Source organism: Peromyscus leucopus, chromosome X (assembly GCF_004664715.2).
Source record: "Peromyscus leucopus breed LL Stock chromosome X, UCI_PerLeu_2.1, whole genome shotgun sequence".
In the NCBI taxonomy this organism is placed as follows: Eukaryota; Metazoa; Chordata; class Mammalia; order Rodentia; family Cricetidae; genus Peromyscus; species Peromyscus leucopus.
Genome location: NC_051083.1, coordinates 26,884,290 through 26,910,783, shown reverse-complemented (window position 1 = coordinate 26,910,783; position 26,494 = coordinate 26,884,290). Strand labels below are relative to the sequence as shown.

Genomic DNA, 26,494 nt, shown 5'->3' with positions numbered 1-26,494 from the left:
TTTAATAAAACTTGGCTGTGCGCTAAATACTGTTGGGACAGGTTAAATGAAGCGGGGGGGTCGTCTGTAGATTTGATGCTGACTGGAAGTGGGAGTAGTTTCATCATAAACATCTAAATGATGTTTGCTTATGAGGTTAAATGAAGGGCCCATGGGGCTGGGGATATGGCTCAGTGGTTCAGCGCATTGGCTCAATTCCTAGCTGCTATGAGGAGGCTTACAGCTGTCTGTAATTTTAGTCCCAAGGGATCCAATGCTCTCTTCTGGACTCCTCCGAGGGCACCAGACACATAGGTAGCACACAGATAGACATGTAGGCAAACACATATACATATAAAATAATAAATGAAATAAAATAAAGGAAGGAAGCAGACCTAGGTGTGATTAAGTTTTTAAAAATGAATTTATCCCTATGCCAGCTAGTAGAGGGGTGTGGTTGGTTAAATTTGTGACTTTAAGTGTGCTTGGATGTGTCTTTGCTTACAGGCCCTGATCCATCATGGTTAGTGTCATTGTCTGTTGTTGACATTTGGCCAAATTATTTATGATCAACACAACAGCCAGACCCAAATGTGATGGCCTGATAGTCCTGGATGGCAGAGAGTGTTTCACTTTTTCAGTTGGATTCCTAAGGAGGGAGTAGGAAACTAATGTTTCTTGGACAGTTATGATGAACTGGGCTATGAGCGTAATGCTTTACTTGGTAACCTCACTGAATATTACTATGATTCCCAGCACAAAATGAGAGAACTAAGTTCAGCAGTAAAAGAAGGGGCCTGAAGGTACAATTATATCAGGATGCATCCAAGTTCAGAGTGGCTAACTTCCCATTTGAACTTGTTCTCACAAAGCAAGACTTAAAGTCACATCTGTGTGACATACACAGCTTTTTTAAAAATATAAATTCCTAAGCAATTACTCAGATTATTCAACTATTTGAATTATTCTCACATATACACCTGGGTATAGTTACCTCCAAAATACTGACATGTGGCTATCTGGTACTATATAATTTTCACCATATTTCCAGAGACATAGCACTGGGTTATAGGTGTAGTCAGAATACTATCTTTCTAATAAGCTCACTACTCCTTTGTTAACAATCAAAATGAGTGTTTCATGATAAGAACAAGAAACTGAAAGTCATTGGGCTATTCTCCAGTCACTAAGACACTTGGTCTATGTGCCACTCGATGTGTGCCATCAATTTATCTTTCTGGGGAGTGAGAGAATAGGGAACGGTAACAAGCACCCATATAAGTGATAAGAAGCATTCATTTTGTAGATCTGAGAACTGAGAATCAGTGTTTGCACACAAGGAGTTCAGAAAGAGCACTTGAGAAACCTATTCCAACTGTCAGACTATTCAGTCAAGCAAATGGTTACAAATCAGATGCTGGTTAAACACAGAAACAATTTCAGAGAAGCTGTATGAAGGGTAGATATGAATTGTTTGGGTGAGAACACCACTCTCAACCAATTGGACATAGTCTTGAGTTTCACCTATTGGTTTTATGTTTATTTGATGAGATCAGGTCTTGCTCCATAGCCCAAACTGGTCTGGAACACACTATGTAGCCCAGAATGGCCCTGCATTTACAGTTATCCTCCTAAATCAGTCCCTTGAGTTCTGATAGTACTGGCATGGTTTATGCTTTAGATGAAATGGAAATATTCTTGGTTAATCATGCAACTTGAATCAAGAATTCTGGAAGAGGCAAAAAAAATCCTTCCAAAATATGAAATAATTGCCTTCTTCAGAGAATTGTATCATGTCCTTTGCAGTGATGTCTGGCTTATGTCCTATAGAAAATCTGGTCACATCACTGAGATCACCTGGGTAGAGTCACTTTTATGATAGTTTATTTGACCAACATTTTCACTTACAAAAATAACCAGGGGAAGGACCCTTTGACCTGTTTTCACTTCTTTTTTACTCTCCTCAAAAATGTTTGACATTAAGTGTTATAGTGTCTCTGAAGCTAAGAAGAGTTCAGGACACAGAAAGGAAGAAGGTGGGAAGATTCAGATGCTTACAATGTCTGCTTGTGCAAGTACAGAATTCTGTCTGTGCTGTAGGTACTCCTCATCTATGGGAATGCTGGTTTCCAGGAGAATGAGTTCAGGAGTTCTTTTAGCTTTCTTTTCTATAGTACTACACTGTGTGCGTGTGTATGTGTGTGTGTGTCTGTTTGTCTGTCTGTTTGTGTCTGTATATCTATGTGTGTATCTGTGTGTATGTTCATGAGTACATGGGTCTATATTGTAAAACATAAGAAGAAGCACCCAAATTTGGAAAGAACAATTCTTAATGATTTCACAGCATTCACAGAGTCCTAAAATACAATTCACATCCACTAAATTACAAAGCTTTGAAGACAGAGTAAGGAACTATGTGGCTGGATAGCTTGGAATGAAAATACTCTTCTCAGACCCAGTACAAGGTACTCAGTTGTATTTGTAGTGCTTGCCTCAGGCAGGTAATGTCAAAATAATGAAAAATTAACAATTTAATTAACTTAAAAAATCTATATCACCTCACTAGTCAACTTCTGTTTCCCATCGTTGCCTGACTAAAAAGGCCAAACACTTGAGAATTCAACAATAATAATAATCCAGAAATTGTGGACACATCTCTATGTACCTCCCACAGCTTTCTAAGTTAGATGCTATGAAAATGTCCATAACATGGATAACATAGAAAAGCTACATTCAACTTAAATGCAAGGGCTGCATGTGGATATTACAAATATCCTAATAAGGGCCAGAGACAGAACTCAAATTTGGATAGTATAATGGCAGAATCTATGCTCTTTCCTAAATGACACTTCTAAGTTTTGTGTGAATGTGTATGGTGCATGTATGTGTATTGTAGGTATGTGTGCATATATATGTGTTTGCATACATATGGAAGCCAGGAGTTGATACCTAGTGTCTTCTTCCATCATTGCCCACCTGAGTCTTTGAGACAGGGCCATTCACTGAACCTGGATATCTTCTAATTGGCCAATAAGCCCTTGGGGTCCACTCCACTCCTACCCTAGAGCTAGAGTTACAGTGTGTGCCACCATGCTTTGCTTTACAGTCAAACTTTTAAATGGCTATTGGGGACCTGAACTCAGTCTCTCTTGCTTGTGCAGCATGTACTTTACTCACAAAGCCATTTCCCTAGCCTCCGGAATCATCTTATTATGTGAAGACTTCACTATTGTGTTCTGTTACTAATTTGTAAAATGTTCAGAGTAATGAGAGAAGAAAAAGGTGTCTTTTGTCTAAAAACAGGTCCATGCTCATTACAGTAAAGACATAAATGTACATAATAAATAAATAACCAAAAGTGATTGTTTCTGGAAAAGCAAAGTCAGTCTACTGTGTTGATAGTAGGGCTGTATATCCTCGTATGAGTAATTGAGATAGTTCAGTTGTCTATTGTCTAATATATATATATATATATATATGTGTGTGTGTGTGTGTGTGTGTGTGTGTGTGTGTATAGTTTATTGTCATATTATAGAATTGAAGAGATGTGACATGTACCAGTTAGCATCTGTTGTGTAACAGATCATTCCAATAGATATTTCTTCACATATTTGTGACTCGTTAGGATGATTCAAGCCTGGATTAGCTGAGCATATCTGCTTCCAATTACAGACTGGGTTAGACTGAGCTTCAGGCTTCAGGCTAGTTGGGTGCTGTCCCAGGAGTTTATCCCAGAGTTGAGACTGAAGGAGTAGCAGCCTCTCTGGAAAAACATCCCTTCTTATGGCCATGGCAGAGTTCAACAATACACATGCACCTCAACCTTCTGCTTTGGTCAGATTGACCAATGTGTCATTGGCCAAAGTCATTTACTTGGTCCATGCCAACAACAATGGGCCAGGAAAATTGCCTACCTCTAGTGAGAAGGAAAGGATGTGCATACTTATAAAACAATTCAACTGTCCCATGACTAAATAATACTATAACTTGAATACCACACTGTGTTTTCCATCAGGCACTTACATACAATACAGCACCTGCCTAACATTATTTGCAGTTCTATATTCAGAAGTGGTATCATGGCTAACAATGACATATCAATATTTTCCCTGACTCAAGGGATATGATGGATTTGGAAGTTTCAAATATCCTTTGAAATCAGGCATGGGATGTAGGTCTATAATACCAGCATTTGTGTGGCTGAGGCAGGAAGACTGCCATGAGCTTTAGGCTAGGCTGGGGTCAAAGAACAGAACAGCCATTTGATAGACATAGAGGTCAGAAAATGGTGGTACACATACCTTTAATCTAGTATTCTGGGGGCAGAGATCCATCCGAATCTCTGTGAGTTCAAAGCTACATTGGAAACAACCAGGCATGGTGACACACACCTTTAATCCCAGCACTTGAGATCTCATGTCTTTGCTTGGGAAAGACACATGCCTTTAATCCCAGGAAGTTATGGCAGGAAGCAGAAAGTATATTAAGGCATGAGGACCAGGAACTAGAAGCTTTTAAACTTTTAGACTTTTTAGCAGCAGTACAGCTGAGATCCATTCAGATGAGGATTCAGAGCCTTTCAGTCTGAGGAAACAAGATCAGCTGAGAAATTGGCAAGGTAAGGTTGGCTGTGGCTTGTTCTGTTTCTCTGATCTTTCAGCGTTCACCCCACTACCTGGCTCTGGGTTTGTTTTCATTAATACGACCTTCTAACAATTCGTGTTCCAGTTGGAACTCTCTCTGGGTATGGGAAAGCATCACTTACGCTTCACAGCCTGAGCACTCACAGAACTGTACAGAAGCTATTCTAACCAGGTGTGGCAGATAGCCTGCTGCAAGACCAGAGAGGGTTTGGATCCTTACCTGGTGTCACTGAGCGAACAACCACAGGCTTTTCACTCCCTGCCACGAACCCAAAGCCCAGCACAGGGTCTCTCCTCATCTCCACCTTCCGTGGAGCTGGAGGGATGATTTGGCAGCTGTCAAACCGAGGGTCATCAAATGGGATTGCCTGTGTCATGTGACTGTAGAAAAAAATAAAGAGAAGAGAGATATCAAGGTGGGGGTTGGGCACTGGCCTTGAAACCACATACTTTCTAGTTTGAAACCTATTGTCTCTGGTAGAGAGTGGGAAAGATCTAGAGACTCAAGGTCATCTTTCATGGTCTATATATTGTTCCTTGGGAACTCTGTAATGCCCATGTTAGGGCTTTGTATGGACCATTCATCCAATGTGGAATGCTTTTCCTGCAAATATCTGCAGGCCTCACCTCTGCCTCTGTCAAACTTCTGTTTACATATCATCATCTTAGAAAACACTACCTTGAAATACTATTTCAATATGGCTTTTCTAGTTCCCCAAGTCACCAAACCACTTTACAGTTTTTAATTTTCTCCCTCTACCATGGCGCTACTTACATACAAACGTACTACAAAAACATTTATTTTTATGATGATTTTTTACCGCTTTGCTCCCTACAACAAAATGTACAGTCTTTAAGGACAAAATACTTAGTCATTGTATGTGTATAGTTGGGGGTGGGAGACTCAGGGCCTCATGCATGTTAGATAAAGGTTATCATTGAACTAAAGCCCTAGTCTTATGAACTTAATTATATTTACTGATTTATTTATTTAAGGACCTAGAACTGTGTCTGACCCACAGAAGGCTCAACAATAAATTGAATTAATAAGCAGGGGCAAAGTTACTTCTATGTACAACACCATCAAGTTATAGGTGCAATGCTGATCTACAGTCTCATAAAGTAACATTTAGTTGACAGGTAGTATATAGGACACTTGAACCTAGCAAAATTAAAATAATATGGATGATTTTAGTGGTGATGGGCTATCCTGGTACCAAATACATTCTCCATTCCAAAGAAACTGTGAATTTAGATCTTGGCATTTACTTTAAGGAAAAAGATTTGAATGATTTAAATGAACTTTCTCATTAACACCTCCATTTATGAAGTTTAAGCAACAATTCAAAATTGATTACTCTATAACATTTCAGTGGTGCAGCCCCTGATAAATTACCATTGTTTCAATAAACAGCCTTCTACTCACACATGGGCAAGAAACTCTAACTCAACTCAGAGACTATGCAGAAAGAAGACATGAAAGTAGAAGGGGAACTTAAGAAAAAATGGTTCCAGCAGGAGCAGGAGGGGGGATGAGAGAGAGAATAGGAGATGAAAAGGACTAAATTCATTATATAAATGTATAAAACTGTCAATAATCAGTAACACTTAAAAATTCAAAATGCAGCCAGGCAACGGTGGCTCATGCCTTTAATCCCAGCACTCAGTAGGTAGATGCAGACAGATCTCTTGGGTTCAAGGACAGCTTGATGTAGAGTGAGGTCCAGGTCAGCAAAAGCTACACATAGAAACCCTGTCTCAAAACAAACAAACAACAAACCATAAAACAAAACAAACAAAAACCCTCAAAATGCTTTTGGCTCAAAGTCTTGCCACAGAATTGGGGAACAGAGCAGTCATTGACATCACATTTGTCAACAAGGAACTTAAGATCAAAATCATGAAGTATCATCACTCAAGGCTCCATGGCCAATAGGCCAGATAATCTGGTCAAGGACCAACTCCTACAACTCCTAGTGAAGGCTTCATGCATGGCAATTGTCCAAGGTAGCTTTCTTTTAAGGAAGAGATTTTGCTGAACACCAGCAATCTCCTTCAAGAAATGCTAGCTCAGATGACTTAAGTGAATGACATGTGCTTAATTCAACTCAATTTTATTTTACATTTATTTAATTATTCTCTATCTGTGTGTGTATGTGCACACACATGCATGTGTACATGTGCGTGTGTGCGTGCGTGCGTGCGTGCGTGCGTGCGTGTGTGTGTGTGTGTGTGTGTGTGTACACCATGATGTACATGTGTAGGTCAGAAGACAACTTGCAAGAGTTTATTCTCTCCAACTGCCATGTGTGTCCTGAGGAACAAACTCAGTTCATCGTGCTTGGCAGCACGTACTTTTATCTGCTGAGTTATCTCTCCAGCCCTCAATTCACCTTAAAATATTTTTCTTTAATAAGTAAGAGAATATAATTGTAAAATACCGCCGGGCGGTGGTGGTGCACGCCTTTAATCCCAGCACTCGGGAGGCAGAGCCAGGCGGATCTCTGTGAGTTCGAGGCCAGCCTGGGCTACCAAGTGAGCTCCAGGAAAGGCGCAAAGCTACACAGAGAAACCCAGTCTCGGAAAACCAAAAAATAAAAAAAAATTTTAAAATACCTTGGATGCTGCTGTTCTATATGACATCTGGATAACATACTGTCCAAATGGAATAAAAAAAGACAGGGAAGGAGGAAGCATATTGTTCTTCAGTACAATTCATAAGAGTTAGGGAAGATCAGCAGAAACCCCCTGGGATCTGTCCCTTAAACATATATCTGTGCTAGGAAAACACAATTTTAAAAATCCCCTTTAAACAGAATGTAACTGCTTGAGACATGGAACACTAGAAGAAACAGAATGGATGAATGTGTTATATGCTTTGTACTAAGGCCCATCTGTTTCCTGATTTAACACTTGAAGACCTTTCTTTGATGGAAACTGTTTGACCCTCTTCACGGGCTTTTTGCAAAAGCAATGACAGGAAAATAGCTGAATACAGGAAAGGGGCCATGATAGTGTGTGATCTAGACACCAGGAAAAGAAGACACAAATGATTTAACTGGCATTTCTTGTAGTATCCATTGACAATTAAATTGGAACATTTTAAACATCTGTGGCTTGATTAGCATCTTCTAAGGAAACAATAAAGTAACAGTATTTAAAGTTTCAATATATCATTCATTCAACAACTCTTACATTATAATTTAATAACACAACAGTTATTGAACATAAATTTCATACTTAGCATTGCTTGTTCTAAATGCTTTCCATATGTTAGTTTGCTTAATCCTTCAAGACAATTCCACAATACTCTCATTTATTCATTTAGTCAATTTATTAAATACCCATTGTGTTCTCCAGTCTGGGAATACAAAAGGAAAGAAAGCAGATAAAAATAAAATATTCATACTAGGTTATGGTTAATGCCAAAGAGAGAATCAGCACCGGGAGGGGAGGCAGACAGCTGTTGAATGAGGATGCTGCAAAATGTTCTATCAGGGACCAGGCCAACATCTGGGTGAGGTGTACTCAGTACACAGGGACCATGAAGTGCAACTATCTCAAGGTACAATCTGCTTCATGGGAAGGGAACATGCCTGGAAACATGTAGAGACCAGTGAGAGGTAGACTGGGGATTTGGAGCAGTGATGCTGGAGTAGAAGAATGATGGTAGCAATTCTATAGAGATTGCACAGGCTCATGCTTCTACTTGGTCTTTTGTTCTGACTAAACCAGGGAGCCAATGGCAAGTTTGAATGTCAGCAATGTATTCAACTACTGTGTTGACAACAGAAAGGATAGTACCTGGGAAAAGAGAACTCAGGGGCCATGGCATCCTTTTTGACATATCATGATGGCTCACCCTGGGGTGAGAGTGACAGATGTGGCAGAAGTTGTAGGGGTTTTAATACTGTTGGAAGCCATTCTGATGGAGAAAGGGTCAGCCTTTCACTCTGGAACCTTTCTCCTGCACAGACTTTCTCTCCACAAGAATGGACCATGTGTACGTGTCCTGATACAGCTATGCTATCGGAAACATGCCTCCTTCCTGTTTAATTAGGAAACAGGTGCTTAGGTCTAAGGTGGACATGAAAACCAGCATGGTTGCTTGTAGTAATACTTTGAAGCCAGATGACATAGCTTTGGGTTCTAATCCCACAGAGGCCTAGCAGTATGACCTGCTTCCTTACTTCTTGCATCATTTTGAAACTGATGACAGTAATTATAACAATCTCATTAAAGAGCTGTGGAAAGCAAACAAGACACAAAAAGCACTTACAAAATGTTGGACACATAGTAAGTGCTCAGAAAACAATAGCTTTTATCTTTATCTCTGAAGAACAATGAATAGAAGGGAATGAATTTCTGACATGATGAAAGCATTTCATTGTAAAATCTGAAAACCAACTGTGATAGACAGTTTTATATTAACTTGATACAAGTTAGGGTCATTTTGGAAGAGAGAACCTCAACTGAGAAAATGCCCCCACCAGATTGGGCTGTGGGCAAGCCTGTGGTGTATGTTCTTGATTGATGTGGGAGGGTCTGTCTTACTGTGGGCAGTGTCATTCCATGGCCAGTGGTCCTGGTTGCTATGGAAAGCAGTCTATGCAAGCCAAGAGGAGCAAGCCAGGAATCAGCACTCCTGCTTGGCCTCTCCATCAGTTTCTACCTTTGGATTTATGTCCTGCTTTAACTTCTCACACTTCTCTCAGTGATGGAGTATGACCTGAGGATAAGATGAAATGAACACTTCCTCCCCAAGTTGATTTTGGTTACAGTATTTTATCATAGTAATAATAACTCTATCTAAGAGACTGACTTACCATTTCAAACATTTGCAGCCCAACTCTTTGAGTGAAATGCCTCATCAATCCCAGGCCAACTCCAAGGCTTTCAATTAGATGATTTAGATCAAATTCAATGAAAAAACGGACACAAATAGGATTTGAGATACTCAAGGCAATACTATACTAAAGACATTGAAGAATAAAATAAGATAGTGTGAACAGTAAGCATTCCTTGCCCGTGTATCTTGGCCACCAAGAACCATGGACTACAAGGATGGGGACTGAGCTGGAGTGATAGGAGTCATGAGAAGTGCTCATTTCTGTTCTGAATGAGAGCTGAGGCAGGTGGAAGCCTCTTTTTCTTAGACACTGCTTTCCTCTGTGTCAGCAGTGTCTCATGTGGGGCTCTATCGCTCCACTACTGCTCCCACCCAAACAGTTTACAGACTCAATCAAATGCATATTTTCTGTTTGCTGCTGGTTTTAGCATTTGGTATTTATTAAAGATTTTTGATCCTTTTTGTTTAGCTTGTATGTTGAGGAAAGGCTTCTGATAGAATTACCATTTTCTTACTTATTAGGTTAAAATTTTTAGATTTTAATCTAAAAGTTATCAGTTTTTATTTTTTAGTAGACATATCTGCACTAACGTATCCCCATACTATGAAATGTCAATCTGATCTTTGTAGTAAGTCAAAATTGAGGGAACCTGAACTTGCAAGATTTTTTTTTTTTTTGGTGAGGATGGTTGAGAGTTTTTATAAGGCGATAAAAAGCCACATCTTTTCACCTCTTGAAGATGCTTCAGTAAATTCTAATGCTGAGACTAGAAGAATACAAGTGATGTGCTACATAAACCTTCATTCCTGCCCCAATGTCCTCTGCAAACACACACATATATATATAAGTCAGGAATCTATGACCTGAAAATAGAGGCTAATAATTGAGGTGGAAAATGGGCTCATCAGGATTAACTGAACAATCTTGCTATTTCTTGGGGATTTCATTTCTAAAAGGACAGTGGGACTCTTGCTACTTGATTTCTCATGACAAAAGGGAAGGAGTTTTTTTGAATTCTTGGAGCTTTTGCTCCTCAGCAACAATAAAAGAATCACAAAAAATTGCATTGAATGGAAGAAAGCATACTGGAAGAAAACCTATAGTCTTTTCTTGGATTTGATAAACCCATTAGAATCAGCAAGATCCTTTTGTTGAAAATGTGCTGAGATGGGAAATTCTAGAAGGGAGAACCAAATTTAGAAACATCACCTTTGGTGTGAACATTAAGGTATCTGACCAGGCATGTGATGGTAGGTTGGTCAAGATATGAACCAAAATGGATATAAATAAGCATCTATGCCTGAGTTTAGTGCAATGAGATCACTTTGGTACCAAGAAAATCCAGTGGAGACTTTAGGTGAGTACCAGTCACCAGCATTTGTATTCTGTTCCCATCTCTGTCCTGGGAGCACTGGCCTGTGTGTGAGACCAATTTCATTATACTTCACTTAGCAGGATATAACTTGCCCACCAGATGCCATCCTTCTTTCTACTACTTTCCATTGCAATCAGTGCAATTTTTCCATCGCTTGACTTTAATATCCCTTTGCCCAAAGAATGTTATGTGGATGAACCTAGATCTGACAAGCAGAAGTCCTTTGTGTATTTGGGCAGGTGCCCTGGCTGTTCTGTCACCATAATGAAAAAAGATAATGTGAACTTCTGACTCTTGAGCCTGCTCTCCAGAACGGACACATGAAAACTAAATCAGAGTCTAAGCCTACATAGGAAGCCAAGGGTAGCAGAGCTGCCTAGCCCATAGGCTAGATCAGTCATGTGAATGAGGGATGATAAATAATGATTATGTTATGACACTATATTTGGAAGGTGTTTGTTATGCATCAAAACTCATTCATACAATCTTATAGCCAGTGCTTTCAATAGCATTAAAAAAGTCTGATGTTCTGCCTTTCAAAGGGAGTATCTCTATGGACCCATTCCTCATATCTTCCACTAGTAAATATATTGTAGTCAGCAACCATAAGATAGTGTGAACAGTAAACACCTGTAAAGGACCTATCCCCTGACTGTCCCTGTAGTCTATTCATTGGGAACTTCCAACACCCCTGACAGGCTTAGGTAGTCTGTGAGGGGCTTAGAATGGAAGTTTTCACTAAAAGTGCAAAGCTAAAGAAAGAAAACTTCTCCAGCACTGGAAAAAGTCAAATTGGAAGGGACAAAGCCAGCAAAGTATGCATTGTTAAAGTTGATTGATTAACTACAACAGAAAAATCACGATATAGAGAAGACTCTATGATAAGGTCTCTATCATGTCAACATTACAGTAATACTGTGGCAAAATAATATATCAAAAACATTTTGTTTGCTCTCTTTCTTCATTGAGATTTTTCTCACCCAGGTATGAAATAGAAGACATGTACATTTCAGTTTCTGATTTGGGGGAGACACTTTCACTAGGGCTCAAATCAAAAACTGGTTGCAGGCCACTCTTCCCCGACCTTTCCCCTCTGAAAGTATGAATGACTTGGTGGAAGAAGATATGGCTGAAGACTCTAGTGAAGCAGCAGAAACATTAGAAGAAGTGGTTTGGTGCTTTGCCTAGGAAGGCAGCAAGACCCACAGGCTGAGAGTAACGAAATGACAGAATCAGTAAAATTCAAGGGACCACACAAGTTGTCACAGGAGTGGGCAATTGGAAATGAAGACATCGAGGTCTAATGGGATTTCTGCTCTGCAGAAGACACTCATACATTTTGAATATTCGACATGATCATATCTGAATGGCCAGCCCATAAGAACTCAATGCAATGGTGACAGGTATATATAGCAGACTATAAATGAGAGACAGATCATATGAAGGAAAGGAGAAATCACAAATTAAAAGAAAAATGGTTAAATGATTATACTCTGAAGGGACATAATGTTAGGAAATTCAGGAATTCCTGCTAACAAGCATCCCATATCTGCCTGTATCCAGAGCTAAGTGTTTCTGCTGGTTCTCTAGAATCCAAGGTGCGCAGCTACTTGGACACTTCTGTTTCCATATCCTCAGCTCCATCTCCCTTACCATGTACATGTTTTCATATTCAACACCCATGTTCTGAGTAAGTCTCAGTCCTTAGGGATCAAAGGAGCCAAACCAAATCTGTCTACTGGAGAGGAGTTAAAATTTTTTTAGCACAAATAACTGCACATAATGGGTTTTCACTGCACATAACAGTGTGTCTCATGCCTTTTGCCTTCATGAGCATGTATCTCGTAGGTTTACAAGAACTTAACCTTCACTAATCAATTCCACAGGCCACTGTCAGTCAATTCCCACAATGTGTCAGGAGCACTTAAAGATTCAAAGCTGTTTCGTCAAGCTTAGATACTTACATAGTTCTTGAAAGCCAAGAGAATCCAGCATGATTAACCTTAAAATCACAAATAAAAGACTTTTGTTGGAGAATTTCAGAAGGCTTTGGAATAAGCAGGGCTTCTGTGTAATGGGGTAGACTAAATATGAAAAGTTCAGTTCATTCCAAAATAAATTACAGATTTAATGCTGCCCAATAAGGAGATGTGAACAACCTTTTTTAAAGAATTCAACAAAATGAATTCTAAATTTTATATGGTATTATGAAAGAACTCTGAGTGAGAAAAAATGTTCTGTGTAGTCTCTTACAAAATGACAACTCTTAGAATGATATGATACTAGCAAAAATACAGAGGACAGAATGCAGCCAAAGGAGTTGGGAAGAGAGCTCCATAGACACAGTGCTTGCCATGCAAGCATTGTAACCTTAGATCCCAAGACTGTCCATCAAAAGTTGCTCAATGGGACTAGAAAGACTCCCCAAGAGTTCAGAGTGCTTACTGCTCTTACATAGGACCTAAGTTTGGTTCTCAGCACCTACATTAGGTGGCTCACAACTCCCTGTATTTCCAGCTCTGGAGGCTCCAACACCCTCTTCTGGCCTTTGTGGGAACTGTGAGCCTGCCCCCACCCCACTACACACACACTTAAAATTAAAAAACAAAATCTTACCAAAAAATACCAGCTGTAGATAATGACACACACTTGTATTTCTGGTGCTGGGGAAGCAGATTCAGGAGGATTGTTGGGGTTCACAGACAATCCTGTTCAGCCTATGTGTTGAGGTCCAGGTCAGTGTATGACCCTGTTTTATTTAAGAAGGTGAACAGCATCTGAGAATCAACACCCAAGGTTGAGCTCTATCTCCTGCACACACATGCATGTTACAATACCCCCACCACCACAAAAATAATGCAGCCATGGTGAACCAGCACTGATCACAACAAAATGAAGCTTCTAGAGTAAATTTAGAGGTGGCCACTGTTGAAAGAAATCAGTGAAACTTATAGCAGCAGAGAAACCTAAGTGATTTCACATGCCAACAATGTAGTTGCTTTTGTAACAAACCAGTAGAGTGGCTAGGGAAATTTATTGTCCTCCAATAGAGTTTGTTGGCTACCAGCCAACAATAAACTTATAGAGTGGTCTTCTCAGAATAAAAGGGATTTTTTAATAATGAGTGAGAATGTATTTTTTTCTCCAAATAAACTTAGATTGTGATAAGCATGCAGGGAAACAGATGTTCGGATGTAACAGTTGTCTAATTGTTTTATTGAAAATTATGCAAATATGTACAGATAGAAGCTGCAGTCTTTGAAAACTTGGAAATGGATTTTTCTAACCTGCTTAAAAATCTTCCAAGTGAAGATTTTCAGTGGATTGTGAAATCGTTTGTTAAATATAGGAAAAGGCAGCATTTTCCATTTGGTTTGTGAGAACAGTTGACGGGTATCAAAGAAGTTTCCAGCTGAATTCCAATAAAATCATTTGCAGAGATGAGAAGGAAAACCAGCCACCGAGTGAGCAGCTTGGCACCACCTTTTGTCTGCTTACCTCTTCATAGTTTTCTGTGGCTCCTTTTCTTTCTCCAATGATTTGATTCAACTCAAGTAAAGAATGAAACTGCACTCACCAGACCCTCCAAATTTATACAGTGAAGTGTTGAAGCAAGAGATTTTAAAAAAAATCACCTCCAGGCACTTTGCTGTCATTTAAGACATTAAATGATTGAATGCAGCAGTGATACCAAAATGATTTTAAGTGATAAAAAAATATCTACCTCACTTTCATTTTACCTTGCTGCGTTTGTTTTGTCTTTCCTGTTTCTTTGGATAATTTGGAGGCTGAGTCTTGCTATGAAGCCCTGGCTGGCCTCAAACTTAAGATCTTTCCACCTCAGCCTCTCTAGTATTGGCATTATAGGCCTATGCCACCACCTTAAGCTTATTTCACCTTTTTAAAAACATCCCATTTTAATACATTATAAAGATGCTTTAGAATCCTCAATATGTTCATGGAATTACTCATATATTAATATAAGTGGGCTGGAGAGATGGCTCAGTGGTTAAGAGTATTGGTTGCTCTTCTAGAGGACCTCGGTTCAACTCTCAGCATGTACAGGGTATCTCATAAACATTTCTAACTCTAGTTCTAGGAGGTCTGCTGCCTTCCTCACGCCTCTATGGACACCATGCATGCACATGGTCCACAGACATATGTGCAGGAAGCACTTATAAAATTATATATATATATATATATATATGTGTGTGTGTGTGTGTGTGTGTATATATGTATATATACATATATAAATATATGGCAGTAACTAAAACTTAAAGTAATATTTATCTGTAGTAGTATATACACAAATTATTTTTTGCTAATAAAGGTATGAAAGTGAATTAGAAGGAGATTTTATTTTGCATGCTCCAGAGGGTTCCTGACTTACGGTGCAAGCCCTCAGGGTGGCTTACATATTCAATAGTGGGCAGACTCATCTATCTTACAGAGATCACTGCAGCTCTTGAAAAGCCCAGCTTTCACATTCCAATTCAGTGGCATTTTTAGGGACTTAAAAAATGAGGGTAGAATCTGATGGGAAAAGATGCATTTCCAGGCCTTATCTAATTCCACTTCAGCAAGTAAAATGAGGTAGAATGGCCCTGGGTTTGGGTGACTAAGGAATAGATAGATTGATGGTTCTTATACATGCTCTTTGCTCTGGGCTCCAAAAGATTAAGTCCTTTGGGGGTAAAAAAATTCCAATTACCCCAAACATTTCTAAAGTGTCAATATCTGTTGCTCACAGAGCATGAAATGCTGCATGGCTGGGCACACTTTTCTTCTTATCTTTTTTTAACCTGTAGGAAAATATGGATTTGAACAAAAGATTTGATAATAAAAAGAAACTTTATCAAGCAAACCCTTGAAACTTGATAATAAGGAACAAAGCCATTCTCAAACCAATTAAAATAATTACTTTAGATCCTGCAAACTGAGTACTAACCATATTTTAGGGCAGGAGTAGGGGAAGGGTTTAAAGAACAGTAGGTTTTCTTCCCATGTCAGTTTGTTATATATGTCTCTTATGGTGTACTTGTGTTCTTTAAAAAATATATAATCATTTTATACTCATGATACTGTGGTTCAAGCAAATACAAAGTAGAGGAATATGTGATGCAGAGACATTCATCAATTTTGATCAGAAATATTTTAAGGAGTTGTCTGGACACATTTTTGTAAATTTTCCCATTTTATAATCTGCACAAGAAAGTTTTTTTTAAGTGATTATCTGATTAAGGGCCCATTTTGATAACTAAATGCTTCTAGAGGAAGTGAAAAGCAGCTGATAAGAAATTCCAAAATCAATTTTCAAACACTTCAAAGACCTACAGAATATGGCACTTAAAATGTTTCAAGAACTTAGACTTTTCTGGACAGTGAGACACATCTGCTTCTGGCAGCACCAATTACTTTAAAGGAGAGAATAGACATCGAAGAAACTCCATATAGAGTTTAATTTCTTCTTGGCAAAACTGGCCATTTGGGCAAGAAACTGCTCTTGCCTGGACTTCTTGACAGTATGCTGTATAAACTGGGCATGCAGGGCCCATAGAAAGGTGACCACTGAACTTTGCTAAAACGAGGTGAGATGGTCCTTCAGGTTCCTGCTTCACAGAGGAGACTTCCAGACATTCTGCAGGACAGGGAGAAGTGACTGACGAACTTTGCCAATAGGTGAGACAATCCTTCATATTTCCTACTTGACTAAAAATCTGCCAGAGACTCTAGGCCTGTAGGCTGAAGATGGATGCCCTAATGTTGCGGAGGAACTTTGGGTGGCTGTCCAGGAAACCAGATGTCTCTGTTATTTCTAGAAATTTGGAAGTTGCTTACAATGTACTTCATGTTTACTTAGGCAATATTTTATCCTTCTAGGGTCTTTGATGGTGTCCAATACTAGATAGTTATAATTATAGTTTCCTTAGTCATGATAAAAGATAAATTAGATATAAAACTTTATACTCACAAAAATAAGATAGATGATAGAATATTTTCTAATTTTGCCAAATACAAATAGACTAGATATTGTATATCTTGCTTGATAACTGTTTTGTTATATGTAATTTTACTATGTTAAAGTTAAAATATTCATTTTTGGTTAGACAGAAAAGGGGAACTTTCGGTATGCTGTGAATAGGTATTGCTCCCATTGACTAATAAATAAAGGTGTTTTGGCCTATGGCAAAAAGTCTTACAGCCAGATGGGAAACCTAAAAGAGAGAGAGAAAGAAGAAATGTGGAGTCAGAGGAGACTTGATCCAGCCACCCAAGAGGGAAGATGTGAAAGTGCAGGTAAGCCATGAAGCCACGTGGCAAGACATAGATTAATAGGAATGGGTTGAATTAAGTTGAAAGAATTAGCTAATATAAGCTGGAGCCATAGGCCATACAGTTTGTAATTAATACAAGCTTCTGTGTAATTATTTTATAAGCAGCTGTGGGACCATGGGTGGGAGAGATTTGTCCAGACTGTTGAGCCAGGCAGGACTGAGAAACATCTGGCTACAATATCTGTTTGAACTTATTGTAATTTCTTAGCTAGGCATGTACTTGTAATCTCAGGACTTGGGAGGCTGAAGCAGAAGAATTGCTCTGAATTTGGGGGCAGCCTGGTGTATAGAGTGAGACCTTCTCAAAAATAAATAAATAGATAAGTAAAGCTAACAAAACTGTATGCCCTCTTAGCCTTTTCTATATTAGAGAATTCATTCTTCCTAGACCTGAAGTTCTATTACTACCTGAATTTGTCATCTTTTGTTTGTGTTTGTTTTGTTGCAGTTCCTATGCCCATGAAGATAACTTCACCCACTACTCAAGATCCAATGCCTAGATCCTTCTGTGTCTCTCTGACCTTGGAGTTTACTCTAAAGTAAATCTGGATTTATCCAGCTTCCTATTGTCTTCAAAACTTGGGAAGCACTAGCAGAGGAAACGGAGTGGAAGGACAGAATCTTGCTTCAACTATTTCCTTTCATTGCTCCTTGAGGTTTCATAGTGCTAACAGGTCTCAGCTGCATTAGTCTTTGATACACCAGGGTGACTTATTGGCTTCCTTATTGATGTCAACATCTGTTTTACTCTTGTCAAGACTCTGAACCACTCACTGTGCCTCTCTTTTCCATGAAACAACTCAGATCCCACAAAGCCAACTTTGCCACCTGATACTACCCAAGGGGCAGCTTCCTTGTCCTGGCTTCTAACTCTGGCTTCTTTCCTGAGTCTCATCCAACAGCAATAAATACTTTTCACAGAAAGTAACACTGACTTCAATTATTCAACTAACTTAAATCAACCACATTTGTATACACAATACCAGTAATGAAAATAAACAAAAAAGCAAACAAAAATTCCTATAAAATACACATCCCTTTATGCATGGAGCATTTCCACATATGAATCTTAATTATTTTTATTATTTTTTTTGTGTTAATGTGTACATTTGTGTGTCCATGTGATGTCTGTCCATGTGGAACACAGAAGTTAATGCTATTGTGTCTTCTAATACTTTCCTCCTTATTTTTTGAGACAGAGTTAGGCCTAGAATTTGTTGATTCAGCAAGGCTGGCTGATTCATGAGCTCCTAGGTTCCCCCAACTCTATCACTTCCCAAACCCCACACTGCTGTGGATATTGCTCTATATAAATAAAACACTGATGGCCAGTGACCAGGCAGGAATTAGGTGGCCAGGCAGGAAGTATTTGGGACAAGGAGAGAGGAGAATTCTGGGAAGCGGAAGGCTGAGGAGGAGAGACACTAGAGCCACTGCCAGGACAAGCAGCATATAAAGACTCTGGTAAGCCACCAGCCACGTGGCAAGGTATAGATTTATAGAAATGGGTTAATTTAAGATAAAAGAACAGTTAGCAAGAAGCCTGCCTCGGCCATACAGTTTTTAAGTAATATAAGCGTCTGAGTGATTATTTTATAAGTGGATTGTGGGACTGTGGGGCTTGGGGAACCTGAAGAGAAGCTCTCCAGCAACAAATGGCGCCCAACGGCTCGAGTTTCCACCTTAAACCTGAGAATATTTAATAACCAATTCTAAACAGAGCCAAAAGCAGGTTCCTGATTCTTGTCTCATATGGGCAGCTAGACGCCGCAAAACACAGGTTTGAACACTGGCAGGTTCCTGGCGTGTGCATTTGACAGGCAGTATGGCGAAAATGAGGCATCTGCCAGCGGCACATTAAGCTGGTTGGTAGATTTAGTCTTTACTAGTATTTTTTTTTTTTTAAAGAGGTTTCTGGGCTACACGCTGCTTTGATAAAAGCTTAAACCCACTATTTCTGAGAATTAATGGCTCCCAAAGCTGGCGGAAAACGTACCACCGCCATATTGGGAGGCTGAAGTGGGCGGAGCCAGCAGCCACAACACCATTTCAGTCTTAGAATGGTGCAGTTTAAAGCAATAGGCTCAAGGTAATATAAAAAATAAGCCACGTAAAGATGGCTACCACACAGAGAATCTGGATTATGTTGTCTTTGATATTCGTAACTGAAGAAAAACATTTGATTACAAAAGCTGTTGAGTTATGCCAAAATGTATATTTTAAAGGTACCTTGACTTCAAAATTTGGATTTAAAGATATGTTACTTTGGAAAAGAGGTTCTGCTTTTGTTTCCACAGAAAGCCAGAGGCTGTGGATTTGTTCCAGATTAAGATACATCAGGTTTCACCAGCCAAGACCCCCTAAAAGGTCTCCGATGACACCATGGCCCAGATGATCCAACATCCAGAGCGGTTTCAAGGCAACTGGTTCACACAATACAGCCTCACGGACTACCCCATAGGCCTAAAATTTTCTTTGCGTCCCCATAAGATACAGCACCCCCCTCCAGCAGGAAGTAGTAAGAGATGCTATGCCCAAATTCCCAAATATACCAAGCTGGCTTTAGAGGTGGAATTGGCTCACTCCTCCTCTAAACCCAGACATATTGCTTTTTAAAAAAAAAATGTTTAAGAAACTCTTGTGTCCCAAATCAGAAGAGCCCTCTGGTGTGGGACAGAGAAAAAACAATATTTTTATTTAAAACAGGTTGATTATAAATGTGATCTCTTTCTAAAAAAGAAAAGGGGATATGATATAGATATATAGGAAGATATGGAGATGATAAAATAAAAGGGTAGATTAATGAACCTACTTTTAAAGAACAACTTGTTTAAAACGTTTTACATTGGTATAGATTTTAGTTTATGTTTAAAATGGTTTACATTGGTATAAATTTTAGTTTATTGATACAAACTTGAAGTTAATTTTGTTTGAGGTATTATGTTTATGTAACTCATTTAAAATTGTAATGGATAATTAAAAATAGATTAATAATTAGTCATCTATGATAATCATATCTGTAGCCATGTTAGTTAAGTCTTCTAGGTATACATAGATATATTTCAGATAGACAGGTAATCTTCAAACACTTCATAGACTTAGAGAATATGGCATTTAAATAACTTAAAATTCTGTTGACGTGAGACACAATTGCTCCTGGCTGCACCAATTGATCCTGAGAGAATGTTGGGCTTCTAAGACATTTCCATTTGAAAGTTTGTCTTTTTGGCACAAAATGGCCTACTGGGCAAAGAACTGTCCTTGCCTTGATGGCTGACAGTACAAATATAATGCTGTCCTTTCTGGACAAGCGGGACACAAGGAAAGCGACCACTGTACTCTGCCAAAACAGGGTAAGATGGTCTCTCAGAATTCCTGCTTCTAAAAATGGTCTGTCAGATACTCTAGGCCTGTAGCCAATTTGAATGCACCAACAATGCTGAGAAACATTAGGTGACTGTCCAGGCTGCTAGCTGTCTTGGTCTACTCTTGCAAGATTCCCAAAAGTTGCTTGCATCCATCTACCATTTCTCAGGTACCATTATGTTCCTTCTCAGGTCTTTGATGTGGTTGAAAACTAGATAGTTGTAATTTCCTCAGTTATGATAAAAGATAAGTTAGACATAAAACCTTAAACTCACAAATATAAGATAGATAGGACATCTTCTTTAACATTGTAACTATAATTCTTGCTCGGTAATTGTTTTGTTATATGAAATTTTACCATGTTAAAGTTAAAATCTTCCTTTTTAAAAAAAGAAAAAAAGGGGAAGTGCTGTGAATATTACTCTATATAAATAAAACACTGATGGCCAGTGACCAGGCAGGAAGGGGGTTGCCAGGCAGGAAGTAGGTGGGACAAGGAGAGAGGAGAATTCTGGGAAGCAGAAGGCTGAGGAGGGAGACACTGCAGCCACCGCCAGGACAAGCAGCGAGTAAAGACTCTGGTAAGCCACCAGCCACATGGCAAGGTATAGATTTATAGAAATGGGTTAATTTAAGATAAAAGAATAGTTAGCAAGAAGCCTGCCACGGCCATACAGTTTATAAGTGATATAAGCGTCTGAGTGATTATTTTATAAGTGGATTGTGGGACTGTGGGGCTTGGGGAACCTGGAGAGAAGCCCTCCAATAACACCACACTCCTAGGATTGGAGTTGTGCAACACCACTTTTCACCTGTGTGCTGAGTATCTGAACTTAGGTCTTCATGCTTGCATGGCCAGTACTTTACCTTCTCAGCTACTTCTCCAGCCCAGACATGGGGACCTTTAAAAACACTGAAAACATTGTTGTGTTTTTACATTGGCCACTCTGGAATTCATGTCCACTTGTCTCATTCAAATGAAAGAGATTTCTTTTTATCTCAATGTAGACATTTCTTTGTTTCTCTGTCAAGCTTTTCTCAATAAAATTTTACCTTTAAAATCATTATTACTCACACAGCAAACTGAATAGACTTACAGTACAGTTTACAAGAATCATTACTACATTTCAGACATGAATGGGTCTCACACTTTAGAAGAACTGACATTCTTATTTAAAGGTTTTTGTCTACTATTTTCACTTAACTTGGTAGAAATTGGCTTTCCAAAATATGTTCAAATCAGTCTCTTTTGTTATAGTGGATCAAATTTATCTACTATTTATTCAACAACTATTTAATAAAAATTTTCTTTGTGCCTGGTACCTAACATACAGCTGTGATTTAGACAGACTAATAAGTTTATATCATCATGCAGGGGTCAACAAGTGAAAGCCCACAGACCAAATCTGACCTTGAAATAAAGATTTATTGGAATACAGCTCCTTGAAGCTGCTTTCACACTATACTGATAGAGTGCAGTGGTTGTGACAAAGACCTTGTAGTCCTTGAAACCTAAAATATTTACTAACTTAGAATTTACGGGGCTTCACAAACATGACAACACCCACTCTGCTAAAAAGATGGAGACAATAAAAATAGATTAAACATAAAACTACACCATGAATTTTAGGGCATAATAATGTCTGAAAGAGTGTTTTTGCAATTAGCCCATGCTGGCCTCAAACTTTTGATCCTCCTGCCTCAGCCTTTTGAGTGTTGGGATTACAGGTAGGCACAGTCACATGCAGATTTTAGTTTAGAGAGAAAGCTACATCAACACAGAGTGAGGAAGAGAGAAAGAACTGTTTTAACATGTGAGACTGGAGACTTCCATAGGACACTGGAGGCAAGATTGAAACATTGTGAAAGACTACAAGGAGAGAATATCTATAGGCAGAAAAACATCCCAAAAGGAATGGATAAGTAGAAAAGGGTCTTGAGAGAATTCTCTTCAGGCTATTTATCATTTATTCATGCATTCATTTCTTTACCCAGAGAACTCCAGCTCCTCCTCCTTTTCCTCTCCTTCAATCTTTTACAATGTTGGGAGTAGAACCTAGCCTTGAACATGTTATCCAAGTTCCCTACTACTGTGCTACATCTTCTGTCTTCAGGAAAGGTTAAATGAGCCTTTACTATTTTCTGCTTCTGTGAATATAGTGATGCTCAGTATTCATTCACTGCCCTTAAAGAAATTCCAGCTCATTAGGGGAAGCTAGAGATATCAGTATCCAAGCCTAAGAGGTTGATAGAGAAGCAGGTTTTAGAGAAAGTGATATGATCCATGGGGGACAAGGGCAACATATGGGGACCAGGAAAAGCCTGTAGAAGCACAATGGGAACTACCAGGTGGATAAGGAAAGACTGGCATCTCAACATGAGGAAATAACAAAAACAGTCATAGAAAGATAAAAGAATTGGTGTTTAGAAATTATGCTTTGCTGGGTGGTAGCCAGGGTAGAGGCTAGGAGGGAGAGCACTAGCAGTAGCAATAAGCTTAAAGTGGAAAATTACGATCATGTCAGAACACTGTCCAGTATCTTCAGTGTGTCTGTCTAAGCAACAACACAGCATCACCAGAAACCCCAGAGACTGAAAAACTAACACTTGACTAGGATCCAGTGCATAATGAAATGAGAATAAAAAAAACTGAATGTTTCTCCACATTATAAGAGACAAAGATGAAGTATTATAGAAAGCAAGGCTAATAGAGTTCTTTACTATTAACTCAAATGCACGTTATGAATTGTTTATAATTTGATAATTTTTGGGATTAATCATTTTTAGGATTAGAGTTCAAAGGATCATAGGGTTTCTGCAGAACCCAGACATTTTTTTCACTCATGCTTCCAGCTTTAGAAATCGAGATGTAGTAAGTCAGAGATCTATTAGGGTTTATATAAATTAATGTCCAGAATAGGTTCTATTAATGCAAGATCAAATTTATCCTTAACCAGCTCAATTCCAATTGCCAATATCACTACTGAAAACCATTTCCACAATTAGTCTTTTATCAACAGCTAGTTCGTCCACTCAGAGAGATTTTTGCCATCATTACAGACGATGAATTTGGAGCCTGGGAAATGCTTATTGACTGTCATTTGTGAATCTAATTGTAGGATCTAAAAGGGCAAGATGTTTGTCAGTTTTCCTAAAGCTACAAAATCCCTACAGCTAGGCTGGCAATCAATTACACTAATTGAGTTCAGTTCAATGTGTTTAAGAGATGACTTTTATGCTAATGACACGCTAATGTGTAGGAGGTAATAATAATCAAGTCACATCTTTGTGTTCGTTGAGATGCTGAGCAGAAATGCTAGCTCTTAACCTCATCTCATACCATCCATCAGCTTCAGATATGCATGATGCTGAAGTATTGGGATACCCAAGTGTATGGTGCTTTAGCGTGCAACATAGTTTGAAATGTAGGACATTGGAAGGTTCTCAAAATCATAGTATCCTTCTGCCCTTCTTTTCCTTCCTTCTCCCCCACCTCCACTTATGTCAACAAAACTGGAATCCATCTTCTCTAAAGCTAGCCATAAAGCCGAAATATAACTTGACCAAACTTTTATAACCTTTTTGTGTATGAAGTGGCTATAATGAAATTCTGAGGGGCTGGAGCAATGGCTCAGTGTTTGAGAGTACCTGTTGCTCTTGCAGAGGATCAGGGTTCTGTTCCCAGAATCCACATGGTGCTTTACAACTGTGGAGATATAGACCTAACCAATGCCTCTTCTATCTCCATGAATTCCTGTACTCATGTGGTACATATAATATGCATCTAGGCAAATCACTCATACACATAAAGTAAAATTAAATAAATATAGGAAAAAACTAGAGAAATTCTCTCAGCTGTCTAGTCTGACAGTAGGTCATAAGAGCTTCCTTCCATAAGGAGCCTACCCTAATCCTGGTGTAAGGAATGCTATACAGATAGACTATGAAGAATTGGAACACATGTGTCTTGCCTGGTTTCTTCATGTCATCCATTGAATTTGATCACACTGCTTTACTCCGTTATACTTCTACAGGGCTGTCTATGCTTCATTAAACCTTAGCAAAGCAGTAGGTCATTCTCCTTAAGTCTTTGGGTTTTCACTTCTGAAGGTTCTGATGTCACATAAAAAAGTAACAGCCATCAGTAAAGGCTTCTGGGTTCTATTTGGTGATACTCAGAATAATGTGTGCTATTTATTCAAGTGTTAGTATGAACAGTATTCTAGGGGAAGCTGTAGAGCATTTCACTCTTCACTATTAGAGCTAATCCTGGAGGATAAAAGAGCACAATCATGTTAGAAAATTATTCAGCAGTAAGCCCAAGTTTGTGTTTTAAGCTTAACTACAGAACCATTGGCCAATTGTCATTTTATGACACTTGACAGGCAGTGTTTTCAAGAGCATATGCCATGGGCTGGAAGTGCTGGTCAGTGATGAAGATACTTACTTAGCATGCATGAGCCAGGGCATGGGTTCCATGCCCAGGGTGTGTGCATGTGCATGTGTGAGTACACTCACACACCAAAACCAAACAAACAAAAATAACAAGAAAACAAATGTAGTTTGAAAGAAAATGGCCCCAAAGGGAGTAGAACTATTAGGAGGTATGGGCTTGCTGGCGTAGGCATGGCCTTGTTGGAGGAAGTATGTCATTGTGGAAACAGGCTTTGAGGTCTCATATGCTCAAGCCACACTCAGCATCTCAGACCACTTCCTGTTGCTTGCAAGTCAAGATGTAGGACACTTGGCTACTTCTCCAGCACCACGTCTGCCTGCATGCCACCATGTCACACCATGATGATAATGGATTAAACATACGAAAATGTAAGCCAACCCAAGTAAATGTTTTCCTTTATAAGAGTTGCCATGGTCATGGTGTCTCTTCATAGCAATAGAAACCCTACCTAACTAAGACACTAAACCAAGGTAAAAGAAACAAAGAAAAACTGAATGAACCAGCTTGAGGTGCTGGTAATCAAGGGGGAAATGTGTGGAAAGAAAATGGAAGATTTGATGATTCCAGCCTCATTCAATCAGGGAATGCTTTTTGTTTCAGTGTAGATCAATATATTCTCCTGAATAATCATGGAAAGTAGACAGGTCAGGATTTTTCATTACAATAAATTTCACACCATTAAACTTCATTTCAAAATGAAAACATTTGCAATAGTTCAAGTTCAACCATGTGCTTATTTTCCTTAATATTTTTACCCTTATGCTATTTGTTTTAAAATATTCCATTTTCTAGTTACAGTTTATTCAATAGTCTAAGTCACACTTAAATTCTTTATGACTCAATCCAACGTTATCCACCAATCATATTTTAAAAAATTAAACAGATTCACTTGTTTTTTATTTTATGTGTATGGGTGTTTTGTTTGAATGTATGCTTATGCATCATGTACATGCAGTACTCTTGAAAGCCAGAGAGAGGGTCATATCCCCTGGAAGTGAAGTTGCAGATGGTTGTTATGAGTTGTGTGGGAATCCAAGTCCTTTGCAAAAGCAGTAACTGCTCTTAACTACTGAGCCATTTTTCCAGCCACCAGAATCAATGTTTTAAATAGGCATTCTGGAGGTTTCCATGTCATTGACACTTTTGAAAAATACTAGTCCAGTAGAAAACATCTAAGCAAGGACCTCAGCAGGTGAAACAGATGATCAGTGTCCATATATATTGTAATTTTCAGTTATTCTCCTTGTATAGCTGGCTGCAGTGCTTGCCTTTGTTGTATCATCTTAATTTCCAGGGAACTTTCCAGAGAATCTGAGTTATCATCAAGAAGTCTTTACAGGGAGGCAACAGCAATTTCTTATGATAAACAACTTGATGGATTCACGTTTGCTATTACATTAGCATCCATCAAGCCTGTTAGAAAGCATATAGATTAGAGATTAAAGGCAAATGTTTCACAGTTCCTATGCTGCTCTGCTCAGAGTTGATGC

The 26,494-nt window shown here is 38.9% G+C and overlaps 1 protein-coding gene across 9 annotated transcripts in view; it reads right to left on the bottom strand.

Annotated features, from left to right (window-relative positions):
• Frmpd4 (FERM and PDZ domain containing 4) overlaps nucleotides 1–26,494 on the bottom strand; it is a 937,357-nt gene that overhangs the window by 127,556 nt on the left and 783,307 nt on the right. For all 9 annotated transcript variants that reach the window (XM_037199121.1, XM_037199124.1, XM_037199122.1 and 6 more), the window contains one exon: nucleotides 4,843–5,003. In XM_037199121.1, the coding sequence (XP_037055016.1) occupies nucleotides 4,843–5,003 (161 nt within the window). The remainder of the gene's footprint in view (nucleotides 1–4,842; nucleotides 5,004–26,494) is intronic.